Consider the following 25,814-nt stretch of genomic DNA (forward strand, 5'->3'; position numbering starts at 1 on the left):
ATTTCCCAGAATTGTCCTTTATAATTTTGACATTGCTTACTGCATTTTTGCTATATGGTCAATATATTTTAAAATGAAAAATTATTGAACAAGTATTGGCTTTACTCTCCCCAGTCTTAATTATTTTCTTTAGAGTTTTAAAATGTTATGAAGTATTCGAATTATTGGTTTAACTTTAGTAGGCATCAACAATACTTTATTTCAACTAACTAGTTTATAGAATAAATTAAAATTTTCTTTAATTTTGATTCTAACTTTAAAAAGACCATTACCTAAAAAAGAAATGCCACTAATTGAAAGACTGCTAATTAAACTTCATATTCAAATATCTTGTTATTTAGCAAAAAAACCTTACTTTTTCAGTGTTCTACGCAAGAGTTCTTCTTGATTGTCAAAACCCTGTATCATCTGCAGTCAGAATTTCAAGCATTAATACCTGCTGTTAATTCCCACGTTCGGTCAGACTTGCTGCAGACATCTATTTTAGAAATTCCTGAACTCCTTAGTCCAGTGGAGCGTTACTTAAGGATCCTTAATGAACAAGCTGCCAAGTAAGTTGTAGACCCTTAGATTACTGTCACTGCTGCAAAGGAAGAACTAAGAGATTTGCCATTTGTTATGTGGGTTCATAAGCTTCCCTCATGGTACTGGTAGAAGTTGCACTTGAAATTAGAAATATGATGGGATGCTAAAGGCTGTCCATGATAGCTGGAAGTAACCCTCCGCCATCCAAAACGTAGGCAGTTCATTATCTAGAACCAATACAATACAATACAATACCTAGGACAGATACAATACCAGATGATGAAAAGGTAAAGCCCAGGCAGAGCAAGTAGTAGCAGTTTATTAATTCAAAAGTGGGAGTCAGATGGCATCTTACCCTTATTGCCTAGATGTCCAGCGGTAGTCTGCCTTATATTTAGAAACCTCAGAAGCAAAGTTACCTTTACAAGGTAGTCATTCTACAGTTCATTCCACAAAGACCTCTATATTAAAGGGGGAAAAAAGATAGTATTGACATTCATATTTATTTTCTTCATAGGTGAACAACAGATATTTAATTTTATCTCTCATCTTCACCATGGGAATCGTGAACTTGCAAAATGAAAATGATGTTAGGATAATTTTGTCTATCTTCAAAGAAATTAAGAAACCAACCCATAAATATTTAGTGACAGAGCTGGGATTAGAGCCTTGTTTTCCTGATTCCCAACCCTTTGGTCTTTTCTCATGCTGGGAAAAATAATTGATAACTGGTATAGGTAGCATGCTTCAGTATATGTTTCTGCATTTTTTTCATTTTTTAGGACTGGAAATAAAACCGAATTATTCAAAGACCTTACTGAGTTCCCTTTAATAAAAAAGAGGAAAGATGAAATTCAAGAAGTTACTGACAAGATCCAAATACATTTGCAAGAAATACGAAAAATACTAAAAAATTCTTCTATACAATATGTGACAGTGTCAGGACAAGAGGTAATGTCAAACATACTTTTATCTTGCATCCATTTATCTCAAATAGAAAAGCTATTTTAAAATGTAAACAAAAATCCGAGGAGAGGATGAAAGTTTGTTTTCAGATTTTCTCTTTTATTCCTTGGAAATACGATGTACTACTTTGTGTGGGTAAGAATGATTTTAATAACAGTATTTTATGTGTTTGTTTACTTTCTTGGTAAAATTATGCAACTTGATGTTTTATGTGCTTTAGTATTATTTGTTGAAATTGTATTATAGAAAACATGACTCTTGTAAATAATTACTTATAGGATTCATTTCACCTAAATCCAGGAGAAAAGAAGTTAGTCTTTGATCTCTGGCCTGCAGAGAATGAAATGATATGGAGTGAACCACCTGTGTAGGTTGGATCACACAGTGACTGAAACTCAGGGTTTCCTACCAAAGTTGGTAGTATAGCTGCTAGAGAACAAATAGCAAGAAAAAAAACAAACCAAAAAATCGAACTATAATGAAGACCTACAATTAGTGAGTCTTCCATCAGATGATGTAAGTGCTGTTCAGAACGTGTTTTTTGGTATGCATACTTCAGTGTAAAGTTTGCTATTATTAATATCTGAGTGAGAATTAGGAAGAAGTATGCTTTTTGAATGTGGTTGTTGTATCCTTTGGTCTTATTCTGAGTCTTAAGGCATGCTACTTATGTATCTTATGTTTAATAAAATATAGAGATCCTAACTGAGGGAATTTGAGAAATTCTACTTCATTAAAATCGCAAATTGGGCAATTTGTGAATAATTTCCATTGGGTGGATGAACTTATTATTCGGGATTTATTTTTGTCATGGGGAAGAGCTTAATTTCAAATAAGATCTTAAAACATTTGCATTACTTTATATATTTAGTCAAAAGATTGCTGATTTGTATAATTATTTGAAATAAGAAACCCTACAGCAGAATATAATCTTTATTAAAATAGTTATCAATCTTGTGCCATTTAATAGACCATAGTATTAAGACTAACTTAATAAGATTGTCAGTCTGTCTTTTGCACTCACATCTTTAGGACTCAGGCAGATGTTTCACAGTGTATTCCACATAGAAGTCTATATAACAGGAAAATGTTTTGACAGTATTTATACTTAGTTGCTCCCCTCCACAGCCAAATAGTTAATTGCATCACTTAGTTTCACTATGCAGTCTGGATCTTGCAAAACAAACAAGTGACCTTAGCCCACTATTCCAGGCTATTTATTGAAAATGAGATGCTCAAAACTGCTTAATAACAATAAAAGATATGTAGTGGAAAATTGGTAATCACTGGTATTATAGTAGGGAAACCTGGGTGTCTAAATGTCAACTAAATGTCACTTTTCCCACGTACATGCTGTGTGACCAAGGCCGAATCACCTGTGTTGTGAGACTGCTCCAAAGACCAACTGAGTTAAAATACATGAAAGTTGAGTTTTAATCATAGGTTAATCCCACGTAAATGTTCTTCTTATATGGTAACTACTAATATATTTGTCAAGCACTTGATCAGACTGGTTCTAAGCACTGCACATATATTATTTAGCATTTGTAATAACAGAGAAAGGGGTTATTCTCATTTTGTAGTGAAGAAAACTGAGGGTTGGAGTAGTTGGGTAAGTTACATAAGTCAGAAGCCCAGTCCTGCCTGACTCTAGTTTTTCTACCAGTTCCTTATTTCACGCTACTAACAAATATTAACACAAGGATTATCAACATTTGGCTTTTATTTTATGAAACCCAATGTTTTAGAGTTCAGGTTAGAACAAACTAAAATAAAGCTCAAGTCTTGGGAAGATAGCCCTGGATCCAGCTGGTAGTTTTACAGTAAAAATGGGGAAAACTGATCAGGAATTCATATGGAATAGTAGATTAGATTTTTTTTCCCTTTTTTAAATCAGTGTGGCAGTGAAGTTTAAGAAAAGGCACAGAATGGAGATGAAATTGAATTATAAATTATAAATAATTAGAGAAATAAATTATCTTATTCTTTACTTAACCTTTATTAGGTTAAGGTGATGAGTTTGAGGCAAGAAATTTCTTAGTTATTAACTGTGGGATGAATTCTTACTGGTTCTTAAAAAAACCTATAGAAATTGAATAGTATATCAATACAGAATCACTTATATAACATTTTTGAGAATTAGTGATTCTATTCAAACAACAAATGAATTCTAGATATTCAGCATTGTTATAGTCAAATTTTCTCTTAAAAATTATACTAATGGTATCAACAAATTATTTAAAGAGACTTATAGGATCAAGAACAGACTCTGTTAAATATGATTACGTCTGAGAAGTGAGAGAGGAAGGCAGGAAAAATACCCTTATCTTGTATGTGCTTCTTATTTTATACCCTTCTGTTCTGAAATTTTATAACTTTGTAATAATTTGTTTGAAAACCTGTTTTAGCAGGCCTATGCAGTACATGGATTTTGTGATTAGTAAAAATAAGTAGATTGTCAAGCCAGTGATACTTTTGACAACTTTCCTTTTTCACCAGTTCCCAGTTTTATGTATTCATTAGAATACTATAAGATGTGTTACTATCACTGACTCTGAAAGTATTTTTAAGAAAATAATGAAAGAAGAAACTTAGCTTACTGCTTCTGTGATGGTTTTTCTCATCTTTTGTGTATATAGAGAGAGATTCATTTTTTAACCTTGAATCAAATATGGAGTGGTATTTAGATTTGAGGCAGTATTGGTTAAGTAGTATTATTCTTAATGAAAAGGGAAGAAATATTGGGGGGAAATCTTTTAAAAAATTTTTATTAATGCACAGCATGCAAAATATCCAAATTCTGCTTAGTGTGTTTAAGATGTGAAAAACATTATTAAATCTTACTTCCAAAGAAAAAATATTTGGAAAATTTTTGAGAGAGAAGAAGGAAAAGAGGGAGAGTAGGAATGGGGTAAGTGTGTATTGGAGAAAACAGAGAGCAGTTTCTGAAGTGAATTAAGCAAACTTAGCAATGATGCGAGCCCAGTGATACAACAGGCTGCAGTTTGAGTAACAAACCTGACATGTTTTAACCAGGATAGAATTGGATCCCAGCAGTAAATGAGAAATTGCTAGAACAAATCAAGGCGTACTTCTTGCATCAACACCTAAGAAACAAAGTCAGGAACTATAAAGCAGGGAAGGGTGCTATGAGAATTCTCTAAGATTTCTGAAATGCACGTTAATTTCCAAATTTAGTTTCCTTTTCTGTAGCAATAAAAGCTTTAAAAGGCCTTGTCTACTCATTCTAGAATGTTTGTAAAAAGAAGCAAAGAGAAAATTTCCTGTTCCTTAGGCAGTATAGAAGAGAAAAAACAACAACAACAACAACAAAACAAAAACAAAAAAACCTGTAGTAGATGAAATTTTGAAGAGAAACCCAGCTGAGACAAGGACACACAGGACCAGCACCAACTTGAAGAAGTAACCCCAGGGGTATAACAAGCAGGAGATCCATGGGGGACTTTCCCAACTCTTACTCTCTTTTCCATCGAGTATTGGTTCTGCATATGGCCTCTTTGAGGAGCTGCTGTCCTTAAAGTAGACCCTTGATCCTTACAGATTGAACCGTTATGGTCCAAACTTTCCCCAGCCTGCTCTAAAGGGCTGTGACTAGAAGCGATCTGTGATGTGTCTCAGGCACAGATTTTAATCCAGTTCCCTGTACTGCAGTGTTAGGGCAGATGAAGTAAGCCAGCCTACCTGGCACCCAGTGATCCCACTGAGGCAGTTTTAGCTTCTTTTCCAAATTTCTGTCTTCCCTACATAGTAACTCCTGTGGAGCTCTGTGTTCGTTTTTGTGGATCTAGATGTGTCCTTGCCAAGTATTCATGAGCCACTGTGGCCCTGCATTTTGCTGTTTGCTGCAGACTTAGCTCTTCCCAGAATTATTTGATAAAAAGATCAATATGCCTTTGTTGTAGGACACTTAAAAATAAAGTTTAAGCAGAATTTTTTAACATGATCGTAATGTGCTTTTATCTTTCTTGTCAATATTTATCTTGTGGGTTTTTCCTCAGTTTTTGTAATCAAAGGGAGCTCTTTTAAAGTCTTGACTCTTCACTGTTTAACTGGGTGGGGCATATATGAAATTGTATTAATCCCTCTCTGTACAAGAAAACATCATGAGTCCCAAAATTTTTTCTAAGGATGAAAATTCTTAAATTTAACCAGTAATTTCTGTTTTACATTTAGTGTAAAAACTATATAGAAAAATAAACTCAAATATAGGCCAATATTTTAATAATATGCATATTATTATATTAATGCATATATATTTATATTATAAAAACCAGAAATGTTAGAAAACTGGTATATGTAAAAAAAAGTTCCTGTGGCCATCTCAAATTTAGTGGTAGCCACAGAGCTTCTGGGTTTCCTCCTCTGTAAAATAAGTGTGTGTGTCTTTATTCATTTAAATAAAACACTGAATTTCATTACAGTGATATAGGAGAGTGAGCAGGAAGAAGAGGTGATATACAACTAATGCTCATAAGGAAAGGCATGATAGACGGAGTTGATTTCACTTGCTTCCTGATTGATTTCAGAAAAGCTTGCTTGCAGAACACAGCTCTATAAAGATATGGTTCACAGAAGTGAAAACTTTAAGAAAACTCTCATGGAAAGAAATCTCTTCTTCCCTTAATAGCTGAAGAAATCAGTGCTTTTTCATGAGGATACTCTTAGGGACCTTGGGTTCTGTGGATAAAAACTATGACAATAAGTCCTCTTTTGTTCAGAATAGGGGATAGGCCACATATGAAACTTGTATAGCACATCATAATTGATATTTTAAAATTGTATGTATGTAGAACTTGAGTCTTATTACTGAGTAATAGAATCCTTAAGTGGTACTAATAAATGAAAGAGGCTGTTAAAAAAAGAAAAATCACCATTGGTAATAGCCATGACAATGTTATAAAATGTTATAAACATTAAAGTGCCAAGTTACATGCTTATTACAAACTTTTGCTCAGTACACATTGTACTTTATCCCAAGTATTGCAACCCTAATTAGTGGTATTTGTTTGTATGGACATATATGAACTTTCGTATTAACAATACTGGATTTATTTTGAATGTTCAGAATAGTATTTACTAAACTTACAGCACAGTTTTGAGAAAGCTTTAATAATGGTTAATTATTTAGATATCTAACTTTTATTTGTATTTCTTTTAGTTTATGATTGAAATAAAGAATTCTGCTGTATCTTGTATACCAGCTGATTGGGCTAAGGTTGGAAGGTGGGTTTCAAATTACATTTTTTTCTTACAAATGTAAATTCTAATGACATTTGTATACCTGTACACTACTGGAATGAAGATAACCACCTCCTTGACATAAAAAGTATTTCTATCCCTTTGGTTTTCTTATGGAGCTTCTCACCAAAAAAATAATTATTTTAAATTCTTTTTATCATTGGATTAAAATACTTTTTCCCAAGAGTATCTTGTTTGTATAGATTTGTTTTCCTGTTTTGTAAATTATCATTTTATTCTTATACCTCAGAGTACACTTTAAACACATGAAAGAAAATATTGGGGAATCTTCAATTATAAGATTAATTCGATTGCTTGAATTTCCTTCCCAATGAGTGCTGTACCTGAAATTTCTTTTAGGAATCTAAAATTTCATTTTCTACCTCACTGAGCTCTGCATTTGTTTATTCTTGATGCTTTCCATGGCACATAATTATAATAGTTCTTTATGGCTTCTTTTTTGTGAGTTATATCATGAATTGATGAAAACAAATTTAATCAAAAACAGAATTAGTGAACCACATTGAGACTCCTTTTCTCCTTGATTAGACATTAATCTCTCAAAGGGGACTCATTTCAGAAGTGGTATTAGCAAAGTATATACTCCTGTGAGTAGTATTCGTTGTGAAGTATTTATTGCTACTGTTACTTATACGCTTGCATGAACTTGAGATGAAAATATTACATTTGCCCAAGTAAGCAGATAGTAGCTAGTATTTATATGAAAGAACTCTATTAAGGATGGAAGAAAATTTTAACATGTGTAAATGATTATAATTAAAAGGAAAAACGAGTATACATTTGCCACTATTAAAGGATTCTAAAGGCACAGTCATAGGTTTCTTTAGCTCTGTTACTATTGTTTTTCTGGTTTTTGTTTTTTTCTTTTTTCTCCTGTGTTCCTGGAAGCTGTAGCTGAGATTTTAATATTGTTGATTTTAGAGGCTGTTTTCTCCTTCACAGACTTTCTTTTCTTTCCTTTATTTACTTTGTCCTATCCTACAGCTCATGAATCGAAGTATGTTATGAAAAGAAATTATTTAAAATTGTACATCTAATTAATCTAAGAAGCTGAAATGTTTCACTAAATGAATTTTGTCAGAAGAGAAAGCTATGATGAATATGTTTGCATAGAAATCTAGATGACATTTCAGAAGCAACACAGAAAGGATAAATCAGTATCAACATCCTTTGAACATTCAATGATGTAAATTGAGTGAATAAATAAGGTGGTTTGGGGGAGGTTCATTATTATTTTTATTTGTCATTTGACTATCATAAACTTGACAAGGATAGGCTAGAATATTAGTCAGATTTTGAATATGAAAGTCTCATTCCTAGTACAATAACTGGCCAAATTAAACATAATTGTGACAGGAGTTGGGGAGCAAACAAAGAACAGTAATTACCCTCTTTCATCACCTGCCTATCGCTCAACCCTGATCTATTCTCAGAAGTCCAATCAAAATAGTAACATCAACAGCAGTAGCAGTCACCACCTCCACAGAACAACTCTTAACATTGGGGACTAAGGACATAGGACATAGATACTGTGCTAAGCACTGTCTTCTTCTCTCAACAGTACCTATGAGGTAGATACTATCATTATTCCCATTTTATAGATGAGGAAAGGGATGTTTAGAAAAGGTCACTTATATTTGCCTAAGGTCACACAAGTAGCAAGTGGTTAGTGTTAGAGCCTTGGTCCAGATATTTTTAACTGGGAACCGGTGGCATCCCCTGTTGTGCTCTACTTTCTTGATGAAGGAGCAGAGACAATGCACAGGCCCATGAGAGGAGCATCCTATTTGTTTCCCTCTGGGGCCACTGTGAATCTAAAGCTAGATCATGAAACATTCCTATTCTTTGATTGCCTCTTGAATAAATGCATCACTATTCTTTGTAATTCTTTATATTTTTCTGTTTCACTGAAATACATTAATTCTATAGAAAAGTATAAAACATAAAGAATAGTAGGACTTTCATCTGTGTATCCAGCTTTGTCAAGACTTACTTGCTTGTGATCTTTTTTTTAATAAGCAAGCATTTTCATTTAGTGTAATTTAAAGAAAAAAGCCTTCTGCTTATGAAATGGAAATTCTAAACTTTGACTTTGCCATATGGATGTAATTTGAAATGCATTTCAGAGCTCCTGAACAAAGTCCTATGAACTCCAAGTACTTTATTTACAACAGAGGTCTTTGGAATCAATAGAGTTCAGCACCATAATTAAAGAATGTTCTGTGTTTACAGCTATTTACTTTCAAGGTTCATCAGAGAATAATAAATAACTACTTTAATTTTCTGAAGTGATGGCATTAGTGATTCCTTAGTAACCTTGATTTCCTATTTATGTTTCTTCCCCTCTTCTAGCACAAAAGCTGTGAGCCGTTTTCACTCTCCTTTTATTGTAGAAAATTACAGACATCTGAATCAGCTCCGGGAGCAGCTAGTCCTTGACTGCAGTGCCGAATGGCTTGGTTTTCTAGAGTGAGTTTACAATGAAAAATATAATCTGACTTTTTGCTATGAGAAATAGACCGGAAAATCTTTCCATCAAAAAGAAAAGTAGAGATTACTGCTTGTGACCTGCCATAAAATAGTTGAGTACATGTGTTCTCTGATTTTATTTTTAATCCACTGAAATGTAAGCTCATCTTTGTCTTTAATGAGAGATCTAATACACTTTATTGTTACTGCACTAATATTTAGCTGCTGAGGATGTTTGGTAGAGTCCCTTTTTGAAATGCCACCTTGGACTTCCTTTACTTATAAAAAGACTTAACATTTTCATAGTTGGAAAAGAATGATTTAGTTCTTCTGTTTTTATTAAAATTTTTTTACATCCTCAATGTTTTCTTTGTAACTTTTTATCTTAAAGAATTTTAAATCTGGGAAATTTGAAATAAATACCTATATACTCTTCACCTAGATTTATCAAGTTTTAACATTTGCCACATTTAGCTCTCTCATACACTTTTTCCCTGAACCAATTTAAAGTACAATTTAGACATTATAACACTTCACCCCTAAATACTTAATTAAGCATACATCTAAAACTAAGGACATGCTACTATATAATCTTAAAACTATTATCACATCTAAGAAAAATTAGTAATTTAAGGAATATTGACTTAATTCTAGCCCCCCCATTTTTATTTTATTTTATTTTATTTTTTTTAAGATTTTATTTATTTACTTGAGAGAGAGACAGTGAGAGATAGCATGAACGAGGAGAAGGTCAGAGAGAGAAGCAGACTCCCCATGGAGCTGGGAGTCCGATGCGGGACTCGATCCCGGGACTCCTGGATCATTACCTGAGCCAAAGGCAGTCGTCCAACCAACTGAGCCACCCAGGCGTCCCTAGCCCCCCCATTTTTAAATGAAAGCTCTATTCAACTTTCACATGTTACATTTTGTTATTAGGTTTCTTTTGTGGTTGAATGATTGAATCTAGAATAGTCTCCCACCTTTTTCTTTTTTTTTTTTTTTTAAGATTTTATTTATTTATTAGAGCATGAGCTAGAGGGAAGGCCAGAGGGAGAAGCAGACTTCACACTGAGCAGGAGCCTGACGGGGAGCTCGATCCCAGGACTTTCAGATCATGAATGGAGCCAAACGCAGACATTTAACTAACGGAGCCACCCAAGAGCTCCACCTTTTTTGTTTTTTTTTATGAGATTTTTTTTTAAAGTGTCTTTGCCATTGCTTCCAGGAATGTTTCATATTTGGACTTATTAATAGTTATGTGTTCAAATTGACAGGTTTAAGTCAATGTTGTACTGGTAAAGAAAAGGTTAACAGCCAGTTCTTTGGAAGAGTAGTAGTGTTTGTGGTGTTTGCTGGCTTCTGTAGTATAAATACTCCTACTGTGGTTGATTTCAAGCTGCTGCTGGACTGAAGTTGGGAAGAGAGGTGTACAGTTGCCTTTCATGAGTCCTTAGCTATGAGCCACTCATCTAAACACTTCAGGTATATTAGGCCCTTATTCCTCCCAAGATCACCCCCAATTAACAAATGAATAAAGAAGTAAGTTGCCTACATTGGGTTGGAGCCAAGATTCAATGCAGGGTGTCTGGTGGTAGCTTGTGCCCTTTACCATTCAGGCTGTAGAGCTTGCCTTTGGTGAACCTTTAGGCATCACTCTAAACAGAAATCTCTTTGGTAGTCATTATCTTTCTAGGTAATCTTTTTGACGTTTGGCAAAGTGTAGCAAATGGACAAAGATCAAGAAGTCAATCAAGACTTTCTAGGTTATGATAATGATGTTAAAGGTTTATGATAGTGTTTCATTTTATTCACATGTCTTATTTATATAATTGACATGAGAAAGAACATTATTGTCTATATCAAAATAATTACCTTCTCTTTCTGCCTTATTTTTCATTATTTTTTTTAAAGATTTTATTTATTTATTTGACAGAGAGAAATCACAAGTACACTGAGAGGCAGGCAGAGAGAGAGAGAAGGAAACAGGCTCCCTGCTGAGCAGAGAGCCCGATGCGGGACTCGATCCCAGAACCCTGAGATCATGACCTGAGCCGAAGGCAGCGGCTTAACCCACTGAGCCACCCAGTTTTTTTTTTTTAACTGAAATGGAAACCCACTGAGAGCTATGTTATTCATCTCAGTCTCGGACACTAGAATATCATGAAAGACAGTAACCCTCAACCTAAGTCTCCTAGATAATAGGAAATTAATTAGGGTCTTGGTGGCCCAGATAAGAGCTGAGAAGCAGTGCGTGATAGTGAAGGAAAAAATGACAGGTATTTAGTGCCAAAGACCCTTTGATACTCATATTCCAGAGAGGCAAGAGCAGAGACATCAAATATGGCTGCTCTCTGGCAAAACAGAGTGCCAGGATAGGAAGGGCTAGAACAGGGGCAGAAGACAACACAGTCCAACACATAAACCAGTGGTCAGATCTAAAATTGAAGTCAGCCCAGGAATGACAAGGCATGATCACTGGGCAGTCACTCAGAAGTATAAGTAAGGTTCGTGTAGCATGTGGTGTCTTCAAAATGTGGCGTCTTCATTTTTAAGGTGGCAATTAAGCATTGCTTGTTTGATGCCGGGGTGAGTCTTCTTCGTGTTCGGGATTTTCCACAGACTCTTAACACTGTTCGTGGGATTCTTGCTTGTTTAAATGAACCTTAATTCAGTGAGAAATAGGTAAATTATATTTATTATGTTCTAACTATTCAGATTTAAAAATGTAAAATATGTTATAAATATATTTCTCAATTCATAAAGTTAACACAAAAATATGACTGGGTACTTAAAATGTTGTTTCTGTTATCTGGAAAAGTCATTTACATAGACATTTACATTATAGTATTACTAGAAAAATCATATTACAGATTCTAAAAAATCAATATAGTGATAATATAGGAATAACTGATCACATAGTAAATTAACCTGGTTATCCTCTTCAAGGTAGGAAGCATTCTAAAACTTCTGGATTTAAGAAGCAGATTAAATCTCAAAGTTTCTGAAACCCATAGTACAACAGAGAAATCATTTTTAACAGAAGAATTCAACCTAATAATCTATTTTGGGGGGAATCTTCTTTGAAAGGGATACCTGTGGTATGAAATAATGGATAATTTGGGGTGTCTGGGTGGCACAGTTGGTTGGACGTCTGACTCTTGGTTTCAGCTCGGGTCATGATCTCAGGGTCTTGAGCTTAAGCCCTGCATCAGCTCCGTGCTCAATGGAAAGTATGCTTGAGAGTCTTTCTCTCTCTACCTGCCCCTCCTGCTTGTGCTGTCATGCTCTCCAGAGTAAATAAATCTTTAAAAAAATATAGAAAAAAGAATGGAATAATTTTAAGTAAAAAAAATAAAAGGGAAAGCACTTGCCTACATTCCTGTATTTTTTCTAAATAAGTCTTTCAATAAAAGTTTTTAAGCCTTTAGATCACAACCTATTTAATTAGCCAAAGATTTGAGGCACTAATCATTATTTTTTCAAAACTAAAATTTAATTTTTGTATGCATTATTAATAGGATAACTGAAGATCACTGAAAAAATGTACTTTATTTGCTTGCTTTTAACGAAATTTATTGCAGCGTCTCCTGCATACCAAAGTTAAATGATAGGAAAATCAGACAAAGGTGGACCCCAACATCGAGAACCTTCCCATTCGGTGTGAGAAAGATACTGAAACTGTTAATCCTAGTTTGGATGATGCTATGAAGGAGAAGCACAAAGGCAAGCTGACCCATCTGGGTAGTTCATGTTATTTAAGCTGAGTGAAAATGACCACGACATTTGTGTTCATTGAATCTAGTTGATATGCCATGGTCAAATGAAATGTGCAGTACCATATTAGAAACAGACATCTTTATATAGAAGCTGTTGTAAAGGTATGTACTTCCATCCAAATGAAACAAAAGAAGCCTCAGGAATCAAGTTACTACATTAAAATGAGAAGTCGTCCAGAGTAATTTCCAAGGTACCATCCTTGGTTATTTTGTTGATGCTCATCTTAGCTAATAAAGTGATCCTATATTGAGCAGCTTATACAGGTCCAAGAAATTGGTGTGTTCACCTCTTTGTTGTCGCTTTTGTAGGAATTTCAGCGAACATTATCACTCCTTGTGTAAAGCAGTACATCACTTAGCAACTGTTGACTGCATTTTCTCCCTGGCCAAGGTCGCTAAGCAAGGAGATTACTGCAGGTAATGTATTTTTTAACTCCTCCCTCTTCTTCGGTGCTTTAGATCAGATGGCATCATTCCGTTAATTTTAGTATTTTTATTATTAAATATTAATATATGCAAATATGTTGGATCTTTGGTAAAGCTGATGTCATACACATATAGCTTGATTTAAAATTAACAAATCCCTTTCTTGCTTGCTCTATCATTTAGCACAATGAAAGCAGATCTTCACAGTAATCTAGAGGTGAATGTTATGTATTTCAAGTTTAAGCTTATCTGGGTGACATTTTTTTAAAGGTGTAATCCTTTCATTTGTTAGCTTTGACTTGAACACTTTGTAGTATGATTCACTTTATAATTATAAGTCTCCTTTAAATGCCAACTAAATCAGATGGATGAGACTCAGTGTGTGATCCATTTCAAGACAGTGTCTCTGTTGCTATTAAATTGCTCTTAAGTTTAAAACCTTAAGCTTGAGCCACATCTTTGGCTCATTGCTCTGCTTTCCAGGACCACTGGGTTAGGGATTCCCACCTTTCAGAGCCATTGGGGCAGCAGTCTTGTTACCTTAGTTTTGCAGGTCAAATGTTGGGCCTCCAGAGCTCTAGGCCATTTTGCCCCTTTGGTGGTCCTGTGCCTGACCCTGCTGCTGATGAGGTGGTTCTTTGTGGTAGTCCCATGGCTGCTTATGCTCTGTGCCTGGGCTCCCTCCTGCGGCTCTCCCAGCCTGGAATTTTGTGCTGGTGGCTCTGTGGTTCTGGAGAGCATTGGCTATTGGGGTCTGGCTCTCTATGGGCTCTTTTATAAAACCACTAGCCCATTCACAAGGGCTCTGCCCTTATGAACTAATCACCTTATAAAGTCCTGACCCACAATCCCATCACATTAGGTTCATATGAATTTGGGGGAGGACACAGACATTCACTCTGAAACATGGAGTCTATTTTTTCATATACTTAAGGAAATTTAAGGGAATATTTAACTCACTGGCTTTCTAAAAAAATATAGAAGTGATTCTGCTTAGCAGTACTTTAGCATACAGAGTTCATTATGTTTGAGAGGATATGTTCTACTGTTCATACTTCTTTCATGTTCTCTCTAGTTTGTGCCAAATACAGTTTTGTTTTTTCTTAACATTTAAATGTTCTTTATACCTAGCATAATACCCAGAGTGGATGTTAAAAGATAGTTTGTTTATTGTAAAGCATTTATTTATTTATGGGAGAAGGGTTGCAGGAATTGGCTACTCCAGTTTTAGACAAAAATGTACTTCCTCTGACTTGATTTCTTCCTTACGCACTGTGGTCTTTGTAGGACTTCTTACTTGGTGCACAAGGTTCGTGAAGCTAACATTTCCTAACGGATTCTGTTTGTGAATTAAGCAAAGGATCAGCTACAATCTGTACGCTTGGTGTATGTTTTCATGCAAAGCTCTTTCTACTAAAAAATACTTATGCTTAGTTTATCTCTTCTTAAACTCTTTCAAGTGGCCTTTTGCCATCTGCTGCTGCTAGAGTAGCTAGTGAGAACAGAAGAAACATTTCTATGGGTATGTGGTTTATATTACAGTAGATTCAAGTTTCCATATCTGTATGTGTGGATATATCTGTTTGTAAGCCTAAACATATATATGTATTACACATAATATGTAATTTAAAGTAATACATAATTTGCAGTGCATTATAATAACCAGAATCTAGCTTTGATATCAGAAGGTTTGGTTCTAGCCCATCCTCTGTCACTAATTAGCCATGTAGTCTTGTTTAAATCTCAAGTATTCATATATAAAATTTGTAAGAATTAAAGTTATGAATTAGTAAGCAGCATAAATCTTACAGTTGTAGGTATTCTTTATTGAGATGTAGTTTTGGCAAAATCTTTGAGGAGCGAAAATACTATAAAACTATGATTAATTTGTAGACTCATCAGAGATTTAACAAACATTTTGGGTATCTACAATACAAGTTTGGTCCTAGATTTTTCATTTCGGGGCTTCCTCTTCGATTTTTAGATGTTTTTGAATTCCTCGTCGTTTTGATTATATTATGAGCATTGTATTTGCAGAGTTGCTATTTTCTATACTTTATCTAATTTTCCCATTTGTCTTCAGGAGGACATATTTTCCTTTCAAATGACGAATTCTCTTAGGAAGACAATTTCAGGAAATATTTCACATGCTAAAATACTTTTCAACTTGAGTACTATATATTAAGAAAAATCCACCTGAATATTTTTAAATGAAAAAAATCATTCTATAAAGTTCAAGGAATATAATCAACTTCTCTTTTTTTTTTTTTCAGCAGAAATAAAATTGAGTGTAAATAGCCATAAAATAGGAAACTTTTCACTAAAATTCATTTTAAGCTAGTGAATAAGTATCTGAAATTTGTATCTTTTAACCCCCCTTAGATTTCCAGCTCGTTTAAAGATTTTAGTGCATTTGAGCTATTGCACTTAGTTCAAATTGATACTTTGGCTTCGTAATTGCAATCTTTTCTTCCTAAATGCTCTTCAGACCTTTTATTCACTATAGCCTAACTTTGAAGCAGAAGATCTTATTCTACGGGTGCCTGGGTGGCTCAGTGGGTTAAAGCCTCTGCCTTCAGCTCTGGTCATGATCCCAAGGTTCTGGGATTGAGCCCCACATCAGGCTCTCTGCTCAGTGGGGAGCTTGCTTCCTCTTCTCTCTGTCTGCCTCTCTGCCTACTTGTGATCTCTGTCTGTCAAATAAATAAATTAAAAAATCTTTTAAAAAAAGTTCTTATTCTAAGTCTTTCTATCCGTTTTTTATTCTGGATGTTATATTGTTTTACTAATTATGTTCTATTTCCTTGAGGCATTTAAAGGGGAAAGATGCAATTTAAAAAATACAAAATAAATTTGTTCAACTTTAAGGTTTCAAATCTTTCCAGGCAGCATCCAAATTTCCTCAGCTCTTCTTAAATGCCATATCATCAACATGATTTTCGTATCCTTCTTGCTGTAACTATCTGATTCTCGTGCATCATCTCATCTCCCCAGATTATGATTTGCTTCTTATCCCACCAGGAAGTGTTTTGTCATTATATAATTTTGATAGCAACAGAGTAAGTCAGTGTAGATTTTTAAAGCAGAACAAATCACTCAAAATTTTATTCTAAAGTGAAAACCTTCCTGGGAAATCATATCAGTGTCATGAATAATGATCTATCGATTTCACTTGGCAGAATACCTGAGATTTTATTTTAAAACTGATATTACTTGCAGATGCTTTCATTTTTTATAGTAAATTTATAATGCACCTAAATAAAAAATTTTATCTTTAGAATTAAACTTTTTGAAATCCAAAAAATGTTCTTTTCCCATCATTTTATTTTTTAAAGATTTTATTTATTTATTTATTTATTTATTTGACACAGAGAGAGATCACAAGTAGGCAGAGAGGAGCGGGGGAAGCAGGCTCCTGACCCAACAGAGAGCCCGATGCCGGGCTTGATCCCAGGACCCTGAGACCATGACCCAAGCTGAAGGCAGAAGCTTAACCCATTGAGCCACCCAGACACCCCTTTTCCCTTCATTTTAAAAGTCTCGTTCCAATGGATAATTTTAAATTATTTACTCAGAAGGTACTTTAGTTGTTTTCTTTGAGAAATGTGAGTGTACATACTTGGGGTTTTGTTAGCCAGATATATTTAAGGAAAAGCATTTAAGTATTTAAGGAAATAATATTTATAAGTGTTATGAGTAAGGTCAGAAATGTAGCTTATACGTGAAAGTTCTGAGTCAAAGCACTTAGTAATCGATGAGTGCTAGTTAACAAAGTTCAAGAACACTGTTCACCCAACACATTGTTGGAAATTAGAAAATTTGATAACAACTACTTTAGGTGAAGTTATGAAAAAAACAAGTCAAGTTTCATATCCTACTGGTGGGAAGTTAAATTGATACAGTATTTCTGTATGTTAAAATAAAAAATATGCATACCCTATGACTTAGAAGGTACACTTCAGGAATTTACTCTGGCTTAGAGAAGCATTTGTCCATGTGCCAATGGACATAAATGTAAGATTGATTGCAGTATTGTTTATAACAGTGGAAATCTAGACACAGTGTCAGTGTTCGACAGTGGAGAACAACTGAATTATCTATGCAGCAGCTTCAAAAGAACACTGAAGATCTGACAAGAAATGATCCTGAATCTTAAGTATAGCATCCCATCAGGTTCCACTGGACCTAATTTCACTTTTTAAATTTCTTAACGGTCTTTTAAAGAACAAAGAGAAAATTCACATTTTTCTTTAAAGGAGAATAAAATCCTGTTTTGCATTTACCGTATGGGTCCATTGGACCCTTTTATAAATCTGACATGTACTTTGGGATCTTTAATGATTTTTATCTTTTCTGTATCAGGAGCATCTTGCTCTTTCATCATTTAAGAATTACTTTGTATTATTTATCAATTAGTTCTTTTTTTTTTTTAAAGATTTTATTTATTTGTCAGAGAGAGAGAGGGAGAGAGAGCGAGCACAGGCAGACAGAGTGGCAGGCAGAGGCAGAGGGAGAAGCAGGCTCCCCTCCGAGCAAGGAGCCTGATGTGGGACTCGATCCCAGGACTCTGGGATCATGACCTGAGCCTAAGGCAGCTGCTTAACCAACTGAGCCACCCAGGCGTCCCTTATCAATTAGTTCTACTAAAAAGTCTAAATGTAAGAAAACTAGAGAATGACAATACAAAGGTAAGATAATAATCACTACCACACCATCCTTCTTTGTTCTAATTGTATTGCCCAAAGTGCTGCATCATTCTTCAGGAAGTTGTAAAAGACTAGAAATAGCACTGTTGTAATCTAACTACAACTGTTATAATAACTGTTACAGTTATAATTAATTAATTTCTATTGATGTAATAATTAACTTTCACATATTATAACTGCTGCTTCTAACTTTCATTGCACAGAGTTGAGAATTCCAAATTAAGTTTTTCACCCATAATAGAAAAGACGAAAAAAGTAAGAAGACATTTCACAATTATTAGATTAATCAAAAGATGAATGCGAAAGAGAAAGATAGCAGTGCTCTAGATACTACCGATGATGATGAAATTTCTTATATAAACAAAATCTCAGATCGTAAGTGTTCAGGTGACAGTGGCCTAGGTGAATTTTCCCAAGCTTAAGAGTCAGTGTGTGAATAATGTATTTCTAAGGACAAAATGGAATGTGTTCTCCAGTTAGTTACTCCACAGGCATCACACATCATACAACATTTGCTGACGAAAACCTGAACAATCCTGACATGTAGTGGTTCCTTTGTCTTTTGTGATGTCTGTGCCCTAAGGTTTACCTGATACTGTTTGTAGGTGTACAGGTGTGCCTGTACACCTGAAAGAAGATAGATGTTGTAAAATAAAAGTATTGATTAGATCGGTTACTCTGATTTGGTATTTATAAATATAAAACTGAAAATGTTTTGCATTTGTGGAGCAAAAAAGATGGCTGTCCCCTCCTCAACAAAACGATAAGCTTTAAATATTTTTAAAAATCTAAGTATTGCATTTTTGTCCATGCAAGTAGGAGAAGAACCGAAAGTTATGATAAGCTAGAACATTTTAGGAATGTATGGAAATCTAGAATCAGTATCTATGAATGACTGTGGTCTAGGTGCATGCACAACAGCTGAGTTAATTACTTGGAGAGTATGTTGCCCATTCCAAGTATATTGCCTCTAAGTCCAGGAAAAAGTGGAATAAAAATTTGAGATTTGCTCTGTTTAAGTTCTCACTAAAATTTTTTGGGGTTTTTTTTTGTTTTGTTTTATTTTTACTACCTTTTTGTTGCCACTTCTGCAAATTATTTGTAAAATGACTTGAAAGTATTAAAAAAAATAAGAGTCCATTGGTAAATGGTGAAACGTATTTTTTAAAAATATGTATTGAATGTGAAGGGGAAAAAATGTAGTTATAGAATAATATATTACAGTGTGATCCTGATTTGTTTTGCTGTTTCTGTTTTTTTAAAGATTTTATTTATTTTTTGACAGAGAGAGATCCCAAGTAGGCATAGAGACAGGCAGAGAGAGATAGGGGGAATCAGGCTCCCCGCTGAGGGAGAGCCCACCCTGGCCTCAATTCCAGGACCCTGAGATCATGACCTGAGCTGAAGGCAGAGGCTTAACCCACTAAGCCACCCAGGCACCCTGTTTTGCTGGGGTATTTTTTGTTTTTGTTTTTGTTTTTAAGAATCATAAATCAGTGCAATGAGTGTGTAAAAACCTAAATGCAGAGAAGAAAGTTGGGAAGGGTAGACACCACACTGATTTCCAGGGAGGAGAATGAAAGGAGGGCAGTGCTCACAGGGGCTTTGAAAAATAAATAAAGCTATAGATAAAAACAGAAAAATATAACAGCTTAGAAAGGAAGAACAGCAAGGTAAAAAAAAAAAATTTTTTTTGTATCAAAAAAGGCAAAAGATACCAAAGACTGTAGAAAGTTGTTTCACTTAAACAGGATATGAAAATTTAAGGTCTCCAAGTCTAACACATAACATAATTTCTACTAATGTAATAATTAAATCTGGAAATAATTTTCAGTGACTTCCTTTATTATACTTATTACTAAAAATGATTTAAATGGCAATAATCTGAACTGTAACTTCTAGTAATGAAAATGTTGATCTTAGAGAATAGTAGAGAAAACAAGATCTTGTAAAGTAGACTTCAGCAGTGGAGCTATTGTAAGACTGTTAAAGTTTGTGCTTTGAGCACTATTATTTTAATAACTGTCCTCCCAATTCTTATTTTATAGTTAAAATTTAGCTTTTATACTCAAAGCCTTATTTTGGGTGTGTGTTTACTTAAAGTCTAACATTATTTCTTATGCTAGAACTTAGAGATTTTTTTAAAAGGCAGTTTTCATGCCTAGTAAATTGAAACATGCTTCTTTTGGCAGACCAACTCTGCAGGAGGGGAGGAAAATCGTGATTAAAAATGGTCGGCACCCTGTGATTGACATGTTGCTGGGAGAACAGGATCAGTATGTTCCCAACAGTACGAATTTATCAGTAAGTACCACATGATGCCAGTAAACAAGTCAAAGGTGATAACAGTGATCCAAATTTTTAAATACAAAATAAGTATTTTTGTAATTTACTCAGGATTTAACTTTGGCGTTAAATATAGTAATCTTGAGCTGTAGTTTTATATTCAGCAGCAAGTATGGAGTTGGTGTCATTTCCAATGAGAGATTAAATGAAAAGATTTATTAACTAAAGGGTTAGTCTTAATTAGTTATCCTAGGTAACCCCTATACATAGTTTTCATTTATAAATGTCCAAATATGCTAATAGGGTGGAATCATACTGGAGTTTTTGCAAATTTCTAGTAGTGTTTAATGCTATATGTCTGTCCTGTCTTTCAGTATTTTAAAATGTTATGCAAAAGAATTGGAGATGCCTCAGCTGATTTTGTTGATGAGAACTTTGTCACACAGGCTAATGTTCTCTCTCCCACAGAACATTAATGATCCTAAAGATTTATTCATTTAACATATACTTACTGTATTCCTATTTAGTTTCAGGTAGTGAAACAAGTATTAGGACAGGGAGTGGTAAGCAAGACAGAACTATTCCCTGCCTTAAGGTGCTGTGATCAAGCAAGAGGGTAGCCAGGCTATTATAATACACGATATAGGAAACCATGTTGTCCTGGGAGCATGTAGCAAGGTCAGCCTAACTTAGTGTAGAGAGAGCATCAAAGAGGGTTTCTTGGGGATAAAATACTAATTGAAGACGGAGTCAGTGTAGGCCAGGGAAGTGGAGAGCAGTATACCAAGTCCAGGAACCAGTGTGGCAGGGGCTGCGAGTGAGTCAGAGCAGGGTGAATTCAGGGAAGTGAAAGATGGTGAGTGATGTGGAGCACAGAGTGTTAAAGAAGGGTTCAGATATAAGGAAGAGGCCAATTTGCTCATCGCCATATTAAGGAATTTTGATTTTTTTTTCCCCTAAGGGAATGAGAATACCAGCAACAGAATGTTTGAAGCTCTGAAAAATAGCAAACTTGTGGGATGGAGTGTGTGTGTGTATGTGCGCCTGCCTGTGCGTCTGTGTGTGTGTGTGTGTGTGTGTGTTACATAGAGTTACATTGTCAAAGATAGAGTCATACACTAATTGAAATGGTGTAATCATAGATTTTATTCAATAATGTAATTGCAGTAGAGAAAAGAGTCCAGTGTGAACTGAACTCAACTTCAATTTGTGCAGAGGTGACTGGGTGTTTTGAAGGGAGAATGGGGAACTAGGGGGGAGGAATGGATGGGAGTGGAGGGTTATCTTGCAGATTCAAGGGAGTCGAAATTATAAAAAGCAGGAAAGGGTATTGGTTAATGTGAAACCCCTCTGGGTTTACTGACTGGCATCTGGAGCGTATGCCCTCACACAGGGAGTAAAAGGAAAGGGAGAGTTATCTTCTAGAATGTTTGTATTTCAGAGATGGCTCACCTCTTCTAGGTTGCAGAAGAGTTACACCTCAACAGGGCAGAGAAAGGATTTATAACTGTAAGCTTTCTGAAGTCATTGCTTTAAGAGGAAGTTCAAGGGCCTTTGTGCCTTTTGTCAGGTTTTGGCTGGAACAAGTTGTAAATTTTCCTGCCAGTCTTGTACTTTTTTAGGTAGGAACTTAAAATGAGTTTGGGATTATCCTAAGAACATGGCTACGAACTATTAGAAACGATGCTAGTTGACTGGATTCTTAGTGGGAGGAGTAAACAAAATCATTTATGTTGAAAGTGTGAGTTTTTATAGGACGAGACTGAAGCCTAGTGGAGAAGAGGGCTCAGGACTAGAGTTTGGTTAAGGTAAGAGCATCTTTGTCAACATCAAGTGAAATAATCTGGTGGTGAGATCGGAGAATTAGTATGTAGGGAGGAGCTAAGGGGGAGAGGTCGTTGTATCAGAGAATGAATGTCCAACTTTAGAATTTCGGAGGTAGTGCTCTTCTGGAGGCGGCAAGTCCTAGGTATGACCATGGAAGATGAGTAGCAGAACTGGAGAAGAAATCAAGGAACAGAGTCTGGGAAAAAGTCACCCACGTAAATGTTGAAATCATTTAAGAGAACATCAGCATTTGGAGGGGAAGCTGACGGTGTTCTAGGTGTCAGGGATGGAGACTGGTGACCTGGAAGTTTGTCAATACCTGAACTGAAGACAAGCAGAGAGGGTGGTCAGGTTCTAAAGAAACACATAAGAACATGTAAGAAGGAACCTCTGAACTATGGGATATGTGTGGTAGGAAGTGGCAGAAAGCTCAGCCTCCAAATGAACAATAGCCAGGTTTCTGTTTAAGCCTGTTTAAAAGAAATGGTAAGCAAGGATGTTAGAAACATAGAAGGAGTTGGGACTTTGGGTCAGTGGGAGAATTGGGATGTAGTGCAGCAGCTAGAAATTAGGTCAGAGAAAGGAAGCCCAGAACAAACAGCAAGGGAGTTGAGAACATGACAGAGTACTCCCTCTTGGGCTGTGAGCAAGGGCGACAAAGGTGTGCATGTGATTAATTTGGCTACAGCTGTGGTGAGTGAAAGGAAATGCTTTCAGTTACGTTTAGTTTAATATTACATTTGGATGCAGCACATAGATTTGTTGGTAGTATATAACCTGATCCCCAAAGTCTATAAAGTTGTTCATTCTCATTAGGGAATTTGTAATTGACTTAATTTATCAAGCCAAGTTAACACTTCTTGATGCTTTATTGACTTTTAAAGGAAGGCTATGTGAACATAAGAATTTCTTTTTCAGTTTTCACAATGCCAGTGGGGTATAGCTTTTCTTGAGAAAGTAATATAGTTGCAACATTTAATACCTTGGTTTATATTTTACTTATAAATCACTTGAACATTATTTCCTGTTACTGTGCCCATCCCCTAGCATGCCCACCAGCTCAATCCCAATATGTTATTCTTGACATTGGGTTTTTTTTTTTCTTTGCTTTTTCATTATTTTTCCCCTCTTTTGCTTTCTTTTAAAAATGTATTACACTATTTAATAAAGCAAGATTTGAGAAACTAAACTAGCCTTTTGCCTAATTATAAGAATGTTTTAAGGAAACATTAAACTTTTATATTTAAATTTTTACAAAATAAATGGAGTGATTTTTTTCCCAGTAGGCACTTCAGAATATTCCAGAATATTCATTTCTTTTACATATGCTTTTTCTAACTTGAGTAGGAGTTGATATAGAACTGTTGCTATGGTGAAGTGCATTCTATTTTACAGGGTATAAATTTATATATAGGGATAGTGTTGAAAAAGAACTTACTATGTAAAACTCAATTTAAAATATTTTATAGGTGTTAATTATAAAATATAGCCTGAAAATAATTTCCTGAAAGTCAAATGACATTGTTGCTTTTGATAATCATGTAATTTTAAGAAATGGTCTTTTGTACATGTGATTATAAGTGTACTTTTCTGGATTCTGTGTTAAGTGAACTTATTATAGTCCTTCTGAACAAGCCAACTTTCTGCCTACTTTTCTGCTCCCAGTTTTAAGAATACTCTTCTTCTCACATTTCGTAATCTGGCATTTACTTTGTATTTTTATTAGCATTATTTTATGAATATTTTGTTCTTTGAGATTTTGACACACTTTGTCAGTATTGTGCTTGAGATCAAATTATACAGAAGAAAGAGATAGAATACCTTCCTAATCTGGTGGGAGACATACCCAATTAAATTAATAGTAATAGAATACTTAAAAAGGCCCTGAAGGAGCTAACAGATTACATGGTAGAAAAATTGGCTTTAAATGAGCAGGAATTTCAAAGTAGAGGGATATCCAAATGGTCCCTAAGAGACTAACATTTTCTTGACCTGCTATATATTAGCTTTTCTAGAATGCAAGAATATGGCAAAGGATTAAATAGAGAGGAACTATGAACTTTGAGGTGTTTGGGGGACACTGGGTAGTGAACCTAATGGGAACATGGATTGATGGATATGAAAAGACCAGGTGAGGGGTCTGAGCTGGAGTTAACAGATTTTAGAATGATCATGATGTATGTACTGCAGTTTTGATTCTGAATCTGTCAGGGAAATTACATGAACATGTAAAGAAGACTGATAAAAAGGCCCTCTCAGGCACTAACACTGAAGGTTGATTTCAGTTTCACTGAAAGTAGGTTTAAACGAAAACTTTTTTAAAATTTTAAGGCTATATATTTATTAGAGAGTAAGAGTGAGAGAGAGCACAAGCAGGGGTTGCAGCAGAGGGAGAGGGAGAAGCAGGCTCCTCACTGAGCAGGGAGCCTGACAAGGGGCCACAATCCCAGGACCTTGAGATCATGACTGGAACTGAAGGCAGATGCTTTACCAACTGAGCCACCCAGGTACCCTGAACTTTTTAAGAAACTTTTAAACATATTTACCCTACCTCATTTTCAGAATTTAGAGATATAGTTTAATCTGAAGATCACACTTGTGATACTGGTAACCAGATGTTACTGTATATTCCTTTCTATCCTGTGGGACCTGGCTCTTTAACATCTTCTAGGAAACCTCAGTTTGACTTCCCCAAGCAGAATTGAAAGCAATACTCTTTTAAATCCTCTCTTTGTTTCCTACCCTGATTCACTATATAATCTGAGTGTTTGTAGACTCAGCAGCGTGGGATCTCCCACCTCCATCTTGCCCCTCTCCAGCACATTTCTGCATTCTGCAGCCACAGGGCTTTTCCTAACCTGTCCTAACACTCTCCCATTTAAAAGCATGCTTAAAATTCCAGCCATATAGTTCCCAAGTTACTGTGCTTCTGGGACTTGGCAGATGGTATTCCCTCTGCCTAGAATGTCATCTTTCTCCATACCATCCACTCCTGCCTCACACACACCCACAGCCTACCCCACCCCACCCTCTAGCTCCTGCTGTTCTCGAAGTCTTGTCTTGGGTGTCACTGTCTGCACCAAGCCTTTCCTAACCAGTGCTGGGTTTGGGTACCCCATCGTTTACCCATAACACTCATATTTCTCCCCATTTTAGTACTTAACCAGTAAATTATAACTGCCTTTGTTCGTGGTTCCCAGTGCACTGTGAGCTTCACAGTAACAGAATGGGCTTTCTCTGGGTTAGTTGTGATCCCACTGTCAGTCACAGTTCTCTCATACTTGGAAGGCACCTGATCATATATGGTAAATAAACAAGAAATAGCCACAAGCCTTGGACAGTCTTCAAATCTCACTTTAAACTTTTGCCTCCCACCAAGATATTATGTTCCAGAATGTTATATGGGGAATATCACAGGTTACTGACTAATTATATTGTAGAACTAGAAGGGAAAATAGGAGTCATTTAGTGTAACCATATCTTCTTACTTATGAAGAAACAAGGCTCAGAAAGAGGTTACCCAAGTTGAGTGATCTTGAGCGCTCTCCCAAAA

General features: G+C 35.3%; 1 protein-coding gene across 1 annotated transcript in view; it reads left to right on the plus strand.

Moving 5' to 3' along the window:
* MSH3 (mutS homolog 3) overlaps positions 1–25,814 on the plus strand; it is a 198,228-nt gene that overhangs the window by 115,098 nt on the left and 57,316 nt on the right. Inside the window, 6 exon segments of the mRNA XM_059175350.1 lie at positions 364–551; positions 1,308–1,476; positions 6,671–6,735; positions 9,124–9,240; positions 13,326–13,433; positions 20,341–20,452. Coding sequence (XP_059031333.1) covers positions 364–551; positions 1,308–1,476; positions 6,671–6,735; positions 9,124–9,240; positions 13,326–13,433; positions 20,341–20,452 — 759 coding nt within the window.

Source organism: Mustela lutreola, chromosome 5, assembly GCF_030435805.1.
Source record: "Mustela lutreola isolate mMusLut2 chromosome 5, mMusLut2.pri, whole genome shotgun sequence".
Classification (NCBI taxonomy): domain Eukaryota; kingdom Metazoa; phylum Chordata; class Mammalia; order Carnivora; family Mustelidae; genus Mustela; species Mustela lutreola.